Source organism: Staurois parvus, unplaced genomic scaffold (genome assembly GCF_062004578.1).
Source record: "Staurois parvus isolate SC_StPar_1 unplaced genomic scaffold, SC_StPar_1.0 ptg000417l, whole genome shotgun sequence".
NCBI lineage: Eukaryota > Metazoa > Chordata > Amphibia > Anura > Ranidae > Staurois > Staurois parvus.
This window is the reverse complement of record NW_028318213.1, coordinates 2,594,620-2,605,913: the sequence shown is the minus strand read 5'-3', so window position 1 is coordinate 2,605,913 and position 11,294 is coordinate 2,594,620. Positions and strand designations below refer to the sequence as shown.

Here is an 11,294-nt window from a genome sequence, read left to right as displayed (position 1 = left end):
CTATGATCACCTATGTCTTTTCTGATCTGTTCAATGCCTGTGGCCACTGCATGATCCACGGCTTGTGTGATTGTGGGCAGTAGAATGGCAGCAACTGCTTGTGCAATCTGGTCATACATGTCTGTGGGACTACAGGTGCCAGGAGTAGAGGTCAGGGCTGGTATAACATTATTACTGTGTGCAGGGAGGGTGTGTACATCTGCACCAGCGTTTATTGCAGCCTCTGTGCCTGTGTCCATTGATATGCTATGGGCGGCGGCCATCTTGGCTGCAGGAGGGGGAGAGCCGCATCCCTCTCCCCTCGTGGTGTGACCTGAGCCCTGTGGATTCGGCAGGAGGAATCGCTCCATGCCGAAGGTACCGAGGATCGTGCGGGGGGGCCAGTGGGGAGCTCCTGAAGCAGCTGACAGGAGTCCCCTGCGCAGAATGCCGGCTTTATATGCGGGGATCCCGGGAGCCGCGGGTCTCACCTCCTCACAGCATCAGCGCCGGAACCGGAAGTCTAATATCTGATTGTAAAGCTTAATGATGAATATATTTTAAAAAGTAAATGATCACAATATCATGTGGATATTTAATCAATATATAAATCTCTAAAATAAAAGGCCTATTTGTCTGACAATAAATAACAGGTAAGTGAAAAAATAGAGAACATTCTACATTTATACTATTTACATTTCTGCTAAGTACATCTCTTAATTGTAGAGAAAAACCCTAGAAAAGGATAAAACTGAGGATTATAAAACTATGAAGTTCTATGACTTACTTTGGAAAATGAAGGTATAGATGGTCTCCAAGTCGGTCTTCACGGAGGAAATCTATGCGGTCTTCTGAAAAGCAATTCTGGCGGGAAGCAATGTAGAATATAAATCACTTTTTGCTACAAGCAAAATGAGAGTCACTGAAAGTAAGGAGTGGAGGTCTGGTATATATGTGAGGAGAAAATGGAATTTAATTGATGGGAGATTCTGATTGGCCAACACACAGGAGCAGCTCATTAACATATGATTGGTGACTTTGGAATGGGCTCCTGAAGGGTGGAGCAGGTAGGTCCATATGAATGGGGATTGTTTATGCTGTGCCAGTGTGATGAGGGCGGGGAAATTACCCTGAAACTAATTTTAAATGATTTAATTAACCAAGGAAACAGTTTCTAGATGCTAAGATTTATAGAGATAATGTATAAAATGTCTTAATATTCTTTTTTCTTTATAATATCTTTTTATTAAATTGTTCAGCATAAATTTACAAAAATGCTAAATATCACATATATACAAATTAAAGATAGAAAAGACAGAAAGAAAAGAAAAAGGGTATAATAAATCCTACAACACATTCACAATATATGAAATACATTAGATAATATTCAGCGTAGGAGTGCTTTCTGTTAGATATCATAGAATCTGTTAGAGTAAATAAGGGAGGAGCTCTGCTGACTTCCATCATCCAATTATATGCAAGCACAACTTATTTTTTTTTCTTAATTTTCCTGGCATGTGATGTGACAGGTTGATGAGATTTTTTGGCTAGAATGTTCTAGGGTATATAGCTGTGTATATGTGGTCAGAGAATCAGAGAGTAATTGGCTTGTATTTTTTATTCTTTTATCATCAGTTGAGTTTGTCTCATTTATGGGGAATATACAGGGGTTAGACAAAAGATGGAAATACTCCACCATTTGCAGGTGTGAAAGTGACTCCATGTTTGGTGGTGAATGCAGAGGTGATGTAACACATTTTTGCTTCCACTGTGTGATGAGACACCTAGCTAACAGGTGGGAAGCCTCACTTTCCTCATTCTCTGCATGCACTGCTAGTAATACAGAGCAATGTCAGAGCTTAATGAATGAAAAAAATATTTCCAGCTAGCAATAAATGAAATCATGTTTTGGTACTGAATTGTTTAGCATGCAACTGCTAATCTACAACCTACCAGACAACCTCGGATGGAATTGTTTCATTTTATTTCAAGGGAACATGAAGAAAGAACATCTGAATGTAATGCATGAGGTTGGGTAGATTGTAAAAACAACATATTGCAAGTTAATGTGGATATTCCATCAATCTATGGATCTCTAAACAAAAGACAATGATTTAATCCCTTTTGTAAGGCAATAACAGGCAAGTGAGAAAGAAAAAATAATTTAAATTTTGGGAGAATTAAAAACAGTTTTTTTTCTATTTAACTTTCTGCTAAAAAATCTGTATTGTTAGGTTGTCATTGTAAAATATGATGAAAGAGAGAATTAGGAAAACACTTCCATATATGAAAAAGACAGACTGGAATGGCAAAATTACAGGAATGCAAAATGTGAAACTTTTGATTTTGAATTGTATTTAACATGCAACTGCTAATCTACCATCTATCACACAACCGAGGATGGAATTGTTTCATTTTATTTCAAGGGTACAAGAAGAATGAACATCTGAATGTAAAGCTTAAGGCTGAATATATTTTAAAAATAAATGACTGCAAGATAATGTGGATATTTAATCAATATATAAATCTGTAAAATAAAAGGCCTATTTTTGTGACAATAAATAACAGGTAAGTGTGAAAAATAGAGAACATTAAACAGTTTTACTATCTAACTTTCTGCTAAGTACATCTTCTAATAGTAGAAAAAACCCTAGAAAAGGATAAAACTGAGGATTATAAAACTATGAAGTTCTCTATGACTTACTTTGGAAAATGAAGGTATAGATGGTCTCCAAGTCGGTCTTCACGGAAGAAATCTATGTGGTCTTCTGAAAAGTAATTCTGGTGGGAAGCAGTCAATGGAGGAAATGAATCACTTTTGCTACAAGCAAAATGAGAGTCACTGAAAGTAAGAACTGGAGGTCTGGTATATATGTGAGGAGAAAAGGGAATTTGTTAAATGAGATTCTGATTGGCCAACACAGAGGAGCTGCTCATTAACATATGATTGTGGACTTTGGAATGGGCTCCTGAAGGGTGGAGCAGGTAGGTCCATATGAATGGGGATTGTTTATGCTGTGCCAGTGTGATGAGGGCGGGAAAATTGCTAATTTTGATTGATTTAATTACCAAGAAAAAAGTTTCTAGATGCTAAGATTTATAGAGATAATGTATAAAATGTCTTAATTTTCTTTTAATATATTTTTATTAAATCGCTCAACATAAATTTACAAAAATGCAAAATATCACATTCACCCAATTTAGCCATGGAAAATGTATGTATAAAATATCTGTCTAAATAAATGAAATATAAACATGCATCCATATATAAATCATAAATATACAATCTAAAACCAACATAGAACTCCACCCACCTGAGACTATAAAGTGGACAATATATATGAACTGACAAAGGCTGGAATGCTGAGCTGTGATTGGATCCTGAAAGTAAAGTTATTCTTTAAAGGTTTTAACAAAGATGTTCCATCACTAAAAGCTTCAAAAATCTTCTGCAGATTCTTACGATATATACTAATCTTTTACAAGCAGAGGATTTACATATAAAGTTTGAGGGCCAAAATACATTTTTCTGCTATGGGGCTTCATCACTAGTCATTTTTAGTAATGTGGAACTGCTCAGACTCAGCACTGCGCTCATACACATATATGTTCATTGGGGGGATGAAGGAACTTTCCCTGAGATGGTGAAATGTATGTCTTTATTGTCATGTTTGGTTTGTATTTGTTGTATTTTGTCTCCACAATCTACTTTACTTTAAATGTTCACTTTGAGGTCACAAAACCGAAAATAGAGAGTACTCCATTGTGACAAGTCCAGATCACATTGGGGGCCAAATTATTTTAACTGAAAAGGTTAATAAACCCCCTGATGTTGGTAAAATCCAGATTTTCTTCTCTCCTAAGGGTAATGAAGTGTTTTTGGGGTGCCATAGTAAAGGTAAGGAGGTGGCCTCACCAGTGTGTCCCATACTTCCAGTACTTTATTGAGCAAGGCATAGGGAATCATAGACCAAATGTGGAGGAAATGCAGGAAATAACCAGCTACTCTGCATTAGGTTGGATAGTAGAACATGCTTGATAATTACCTTCTATATTACTAGATTGCCGGATTGCCATATTCAGGAAAAGGATATTGGAAGAACCAACTGAAGCCGGTCAATTTAATAGGGATAATAGTATACGGAAGAGGAAATATTATTTTGCTTGTTTGATTTTATTTTTTTTTTGTTTATTTTATTATTAATGCAAAAAAATCATGAATTGACATATTTTTATTTTTTAAAAACTTGTTTTAGTTTGATTTAGTTGTGATTTGTTTTATTGAAATGGATTGTATTTGTATGAAATTAAAGCTAAATGTAGCAGGGAGGATGTTTGGTAATGTTCACATTTTAGCATCCTCATTTTTGGAAAAGTGGAACTTTTCTGGACCAGAGTATGGAGTATTTTTAGGTTATTTTAGTATACACTACAAAACATTGTTGGGGAAAATGGTAGCCATTGTCATTGTCAATTGTTTCTGCTGAGTGTCTGGGTGTTCACCTCTACTATTGTTTGTTTACTGTAATTACCAAATCCCATCACCATTGCCTTCAGTCACTCCTCTGTGTATTGTCTGTTGGGTGTCGGCTGAAACCATTCAGGGTAGATCTTATTGTTATGGTAAATTTCTGTGCTCCAACACCTTGGGTGTACTGAGTATTGTAGTCTCAGACTAAAGGCTTGAAAAAATATTTTTTTTTTTTTTTTGTGTCATTTATTTTTCTATCACTTATTTTCTTCCATTTTCTCAACTTGTTAGTGGAGCTTTGAAAAGTAAGGTAATTACTTGGAAACTGTGGGCACCATCTGCTGGAAACAGCTGCCATATCTAGCATGGAAAGCTTTGTAACTAAAGCCGTCCATAGAAGGTTCGAATCTCGGATGGTTCAAGGCCAAGATTTAACCTATGTATAGGCAGGCTGAATGTATCTAAGTTGATTGATTGGTCAAATTTAGTACAACCAACCTGTTGGGTTTTCCATGTGATCATTGCTAGAGGCTAATATAGCCGCTAGCAGAAATCACTGTGTTCTCCCAGTGGGGATGACTTCCCCACCCCCTATCCCCACTGAGAGAACACAATAGCTTCATGGAAGGGATTCTCCCATCAACACTGATTGTGTGGATATGGGAATCAAGCAATTTTCTTTCCTGAAACCCATGGTTGCAGGAAAATCTATTAACCAAATATTAGGGCATCGGAGAATGAAAAAGAGTAAATGTAAAGGGTTTTTACCTGGTATTGTTAAAGTATTATTATTGTTAAGGCCTCCCAGGAGGAAAGTCTTAAAAATTAAGAATTACAAATCTGAAGGTGACACAAAACAAGGAATTGATAGCAAAAGTGAAGACTGAGCAAACATCATAGGTTCATACAAAGTGGTCCCAGTCCAACCTCGGGCGAAAACGGAAACATTACAGATTATGCACAATGCAAACTATTTCAATTTTCAATGGTCAGGCTGCCATAGCCGAGAGGTTGGGACATATTATCACATTATTATTATACAGTATTTATAAAGCCCCAACAGTTCGCTCAGCGCTGTACATTACAATGGGAGACAGTACATGCAAAAGAACAATAACAATACAATGTGATACATGAAGGATTCGAGGGCCCTGCTCTTTCAAGCTAACAATCTAGGAGGGAGGGGATGGTGGTACAGGAGGAAATGGCTGTGGGTGAAGGAGTGGTAAGAAGAGTGGAGGAGGTTGGCAATTAGCAGGGGGTGGGGTAGGCTTCCCTGAAGAGAAGAGTTTTCAGGGTGCACCTAAAGGAGAGGAGAGTAGGTGATAATCTGATGGATTGGGGTAGGGAGTTCCAGAGGATGGGTGACGCCCTGGAGAAGTCCTGGAGGTGGGCATGAGAGGAGAAGACCAGGGAACTAGAGAGAAGCAGGTCTTGTGAGGAGCGGAGAGTGCGTGTTGGGTGGTATTTGGATATTAGGTCGGAGATGTAGTTTGGGGCAGTATGGTGGACAGCTTTGTACGTCAGTGTTAGGATTTTGAATTTGATCCGTTGGGCAATCGGAAGCCAGTGGAGGGATTGGCAGAGTGGGGTGGTGGAAACAGAGAGGTTCGTAAGGTGCTTCTATCTGTGCCTATGATGTAGGGAGGGGTGAGGGATGTGAAGAGTATTGGGAAGAGAAAGATACAGATCTAAATGATCCTTTTCCAGTGGTTATGGGAGAAATTGCTGATCTAAAGGTATATTAGTGTAGATGTGGAGGCGTATACAGCAGTCATGACTCTAGGTGTCCTCATTTGGTTTGGTCAGCTTGTAGTGACCGGGTATCTATGGATCAGTATGTGTCTGTGGTTGGCTGACCTTGTCCCCGAGTTAGTGTATGGTGGTTGGGGGCCGAACAGAAGGAACGTGTTCCATAGACACAGGGATTGTGTTTTGTTCCTGTGGTGTCTTCAAGGATGGGAAGTGGTTTCTGGGAACTACATTGGTGGTGTTTTTGGCCTGATCATGAATGCATTCCTAATAAATGGTCTGTATCTAACAAATTCTGTCAGGGGTATGTAAACTTATGAGCACGACCCGAATCATTCCTATGGATGAAGCCGAAATGAGTAAAGGAAATAAGGGCATGGACTGCAATTTGCCGTAAATACAGGCTCTAGCAAGAGCTGTTTATTGCAAATTCTGAGCAGGGCCACATAATAAAAATCATTGGATGGGTCTCATGTTACGTATTTTACAGAGGGAAGAAATTAAACACCCAGTTTAACCGCTTCCTGTCCGCCTTATAGAAGAATTACTGCTACAGGGCGGCACGGGTGCACATAATCACATACATACATATATATATATATATATATATATACACATACACACAAACACATGATTTTGCATTTCCAGGTAGGGGCCATGGCTGTCAATCACCAGGTCCTGGCCGGTGATTACTCGCCGGCACCCCATGATTACCGAGGATCTCCGCCAGGAAGGAGAACTGTTTTGTTTACTAACAGTTCTCCTCCCTGTCAGCTCGTGTGATTACAGTGATGCACACACACAGCCCCATAGTAAAACACTCTCAGCATCCTTTTTTTCCCATGAATTGAGCTTTCTTTCGGTGGTATTTGATTTTACGCACGTGCCGCCCTGTAGCACTATTTCTACTATAGGGCGGGTGGGAAATCGGTTAAACTTACTAAGATCCTTTGCTTTGATAAATGTTACCATTCACTTTGTAGTTATCCTAAACTAACAATATATCTAAAAATCCGATACCAGAAGATTCCTGCTTATGTCTTTTCCACCTTCTAGGATTTTGCTGTGGCCGGAAAGTCACAGAACCTGAGTACACCTTCACACACCGAACCTTCTCACCAGGAGCTCCACAGCAAAATGAAAAATGTCATTTCATATTCCAGTAGAATGGAATACTGTATATAAAGTGATCATCTATAGCCCAGCAAACGCTGATACTCCTGAACCTCAAGTCTTCCTTGTTTCTTTGTATTCATTCTCACATTCTAATTACAGTCTACAAGTGATCAGTTCAAATGCAAATTGGCAAACACAATGTTTGCTTACTTGTACAACGTATGTAAATTCCCAGGCAGCCAATCAGAATGCTTCAACTTTACAACCACCCCCCCATTTAAACTCCCATTTAAAGGTGACCTTCTCTTCCCTCTTTCGTTCCTCTCCAACACCAGATCTAGGGTGACATTGGAGAATAGCTGAAGATCTCACCTTGAAATCAGTGGAGCCTGATAACAGAGGAACACTTTGCAGGATACATTGAAGAGTGATCTCAACATTTCCTAAGGTAAGTCATTATATTTGTACTATTATAAGGAATGTTTTGTTACTTCCTCACTATTATAGAATGACACTTGTCAATCAATACACAAATATAACTGAGCTGTATATAGTAATGTTGTAGTTTTATATCGGCCCTCAGTTGTGTTTATGAAAATCAGAATTTAATTGGAGCTTTTACTATCAACCACATTTTCCATGTTATTCCCTACCAGCCTGTACATATAGTTGGTACAAATGAAGACTTTAAGTCAATATTTTAGTATATGTTTTATTATGTTGTGTGTTTGGTTGTATTATGAGAAGGATATTTTACATGTTATTTGGGGGGTTTTAGATGTTATTTGAATAAGGGCTAAAAACTGTTCTGTCTTCTCCAGATCAAAATGGCTTCTGTTGCCCACGATGTGAAGATCCTTCTGAAAGGACTTGTCTCCTCATCATCACAAGGTCTACAGGAGATAGACTTACAGGAGAGATTCCACCTCATAAAGGAACTTGGAAGTGGAGGACATGGTTCAGTGCTGCTGGTGGAGGACAAAGAAACAAGTAAGTGCCAGATATACAGGATGTTTTAATTTTATACATCTCTCCATACCCATAACATGATTTAAATATAAATGCACACAAATGCTGTGCTTAATATCAATCTAATCATGTCCTATTTACAGATCAGAAGATGGCTTTGAAGATCATGGAAAAGAAAAGAACAAGTAAAAGGCAATTTCTGATAGAGTTCAGTTTGTCCTCCTACCTTTCTCCTCATCCCAACATCATCAGGAGTTTTGGCATGGCCTTCAAGACCCAAGACCACTTTGTATTTGGCCTAGAGGCGGCACCAATTGGTGACCTGTCCTCTATAATTGTACGCAATGTAAGTCTGATTCCAGCTGATTCCGAATTTTTGCAATTTTCTGGATCATTCTATTTCAGGGTAATAACTTTTTTTTCTATATTCCAGGTTGGACTTCCAGAAGTCAGTGTTAAGAGATGTGCCATGCAGATTTCCAGTGCTCTGGAATTTATTGCCGAGAAAGGACTGGTGCACATGGACATAAAATGTAAAAACATTTTGGTATTCGACCAGGAGTGTCATTGTGTAAAAATCACTGACTTTGGCCTTACTCGTACGAAAGGAACAGTGATTAGATCTAAGTCTGGCAGCACCTCCTACAGAGCCCCTGAGATGTGTGAACTCACTGGACAAGAAGAACTGGCTATAGACTCCACTTTGGATGTATGGAGTTTTGGAGTGCTCCTCTACTGCCTGATCACAGGAAAATTTCCATGGAAGGTGGCCACAGATAAAGATAAAAGATTCAGTAGATTTGTTGCCTGGCAAAACAATCATTGTGATGACCCCCCAGCATCATGGAACAAACTGCCCACATGTCTGCAGAGAATGTTCAGATGTCTCTTAGCTGTGGACTACAGTCAGAGGAGCAAACCGACTGAAGTCTTGTGTTATATGGAGGAGAGCTGGAAAACAGATTCAACCTATTCAACAGATTGAACCTAAGTGGCATCCCTTCCAGCTAATCTACAAGATCTAATGACTCCTTCAGACACTTCCAGTTCACTCACTAGATCTAAGGACTCTTTCAGCCATTACACAACTTGTTTAATCAACCACCTTGACAGAAGTGTTGGTTCTCACCTCCATATCTTCCCATTTCTGGATCTCAGTTCAGGCGGTTACCAAGTCAAAGGCAGGATAATACCTTATATCCAGTAATTCCGATGGATGATGAAATGTCCATCAAATGGGCACACTGCTATCTGGGTCATTGTGGATTTCTTAGGTAAAATGATGTAAGAAATGCCCATCACCAATATGTAATATGTTTATATATGATATGTTATATGAGAATAATACGATATTTGTGACTACATAGTGATATGACTATGCAAGTAGCTGGTTTAAAGTAAGTTTGTAAACCATATGGAACAAAATGTCTTCCTGATTCTCAAAAGAACTAACCGTCCATGACTTTATTATTATGTCAAAGCCAAATGCTAGACATTGTAATTAAAATGGACATTTTTGTCTTTAGGGCCTGCTGAAAGGTGGTGGGCAGACACTGTGTCTCCATTTTGTTAAAGGGCTTTAGCATGTTAATATGGGGTCTGTTTATCTAAAAGTCTAGGGTGATGGCAGATTTAATGAATGCATACATCCTGTAGACATCTTGTCACCAACTAGTAGGCAGAGGTGTTAACATTGGACAGCCATCACTTTAAAAGTAGGACTTGAGTTCCATCCAATCGCTTTCTCATTAAGATATGATTGTACCACTTAGAAATTCCTTGATGATGGGGAATGGAGGGAACTAGTATAAGAATAGCCAGACTGGATATTAAAGGGGGGGGCTTTATTGACAAGCTCTACTGGGGACTTGATGGGGGTAGTTTGACTGGGGAGTTGCCTGGAGACATTGAGTGGAGGCTGACTATGGAAAGTGGTAATATGTGATGTACTTGCTAGCTAGATATCTTGTTGGCTAGCTAAATATATTTACTGGACTTTTGTCTTTTTTTTTTTTATTTGTTTTCCATGATGCAGAGGTTCTATTGCTTGAAGGTATTGGGTCATATTGCTGCTAATCCTTGTCTATGATTTATATGCCACTTGGTTATATTTCTATGTAATTAAAGTCATATTTTCTTGTCTGCAGCAAAGCTGTTCATGTTTATTCTTTGTACAATATAATCTTTTTCACCTACAGTGTATGTTTCATTGCTGGCCTACCCCTGGAAGAACAGTGAGAAGTGGGTGTGGGTCAATAACAATTATATTATTAATGTTGGTATTATTTGTTTAATCACACTCCCCATTTCCTTACAATGCCCCATGTAATTCAGTTTAAGCTTCCCTTTTTATATTTTTATTGCATTTGTCTTCCTGGGGGGTCCACCTGTACTATTGTTAATTCCATGCTTACTATACATACAGGATCCCATCACCATTGTTCATCATGTCCCCTCTGTCTATTGACTATCAGGTGTTGGCTATCCAAAGTAGACACCATTGTTATTCTACATTTTGAGTCTCAATCCTGTGTATGGAATATTCCAGTCTTAGAACATTGTGGGATACGTTTTTTTTTATTTGGTGGTGGTGTACTGTTGAATAGCTACCAAAACTTTTGAGCTTAATGGAGAAGTTGATGGACAAGATTGGTAAAGTTGAAGAAAGGACTGAAATGATAAAAGTAATGAAGGAAGCCCATGGCACCAGACACAGGAGGATGTGAAATTAAGGTTTATCGATAAAATTCAGTAAATGTGATGGAAAGACAAGGCTAACATTTGCTGCTGTTGGATGGTTGAGCAATGTGAACATTTAAAGGTTAAAAAAAGAAGAACTTTGAATGAGTATCTTTGGATACCCGGGCCTCCTATCCCTCTTGCATTGAACTGTATTGTCTCCATTATATTGTAAAGTGCTGAACAAACTGTTGGCACCATATAAATCCTGTATAATAATAATTGGTGCTCACGTTAATAAAGTATAATTTCAGGAAGCCAGGAAAGC

The 11,294-nt window shown here is 38.6% G+C and overlaps 1 protein-coding gene across 1 annotated transcript; it reads left to right on the top strand.

Annotated features, from left to right (window-relative positions):
- The first annotated feature begins 348 nt into the window (after window positions 1–348).
- On the top strand, window positions 349–9,272 carry LOC149454791 (serine/threonine-protein kinase SBK1-like). The gene is made up of 5 exons (XM_089687114.1): window positions 349–357; window positions 706–780; window positions 8,140–8,308; window positions 8,431–8,633; window positions 8,721–9,272. Exons 1-5 carry the CDS (start codon window positions 349–351, stop codon window positions 9,270–9,272), a joined length of 1,008 nt encoding a protein of 335 aa, XP_089543240.1.
- Window positions 9,273–11,294: the final 2,022 nt, after the last annotated feature.

Excerpts from the sequence above, each read along its gene's own strand:
- LOC149454791 (XM_089687114.1), top strand. Across the intron at positions 781-8,139 it reads ACTTACTTTGGAAAATGAAG|ATCAAAATGGCTTCTGTTGC; the intron begins GTATAGATGGTC and ends TGTCTTCTCCAG. Across the intron at positions 8,634-8,720 it reads CCTCTATAATTGTACGCAAT|GTTGGACTTCCAGAAGTCAG; the intron begins GTAAGTCTGATT and ends TCTATATTCCAG.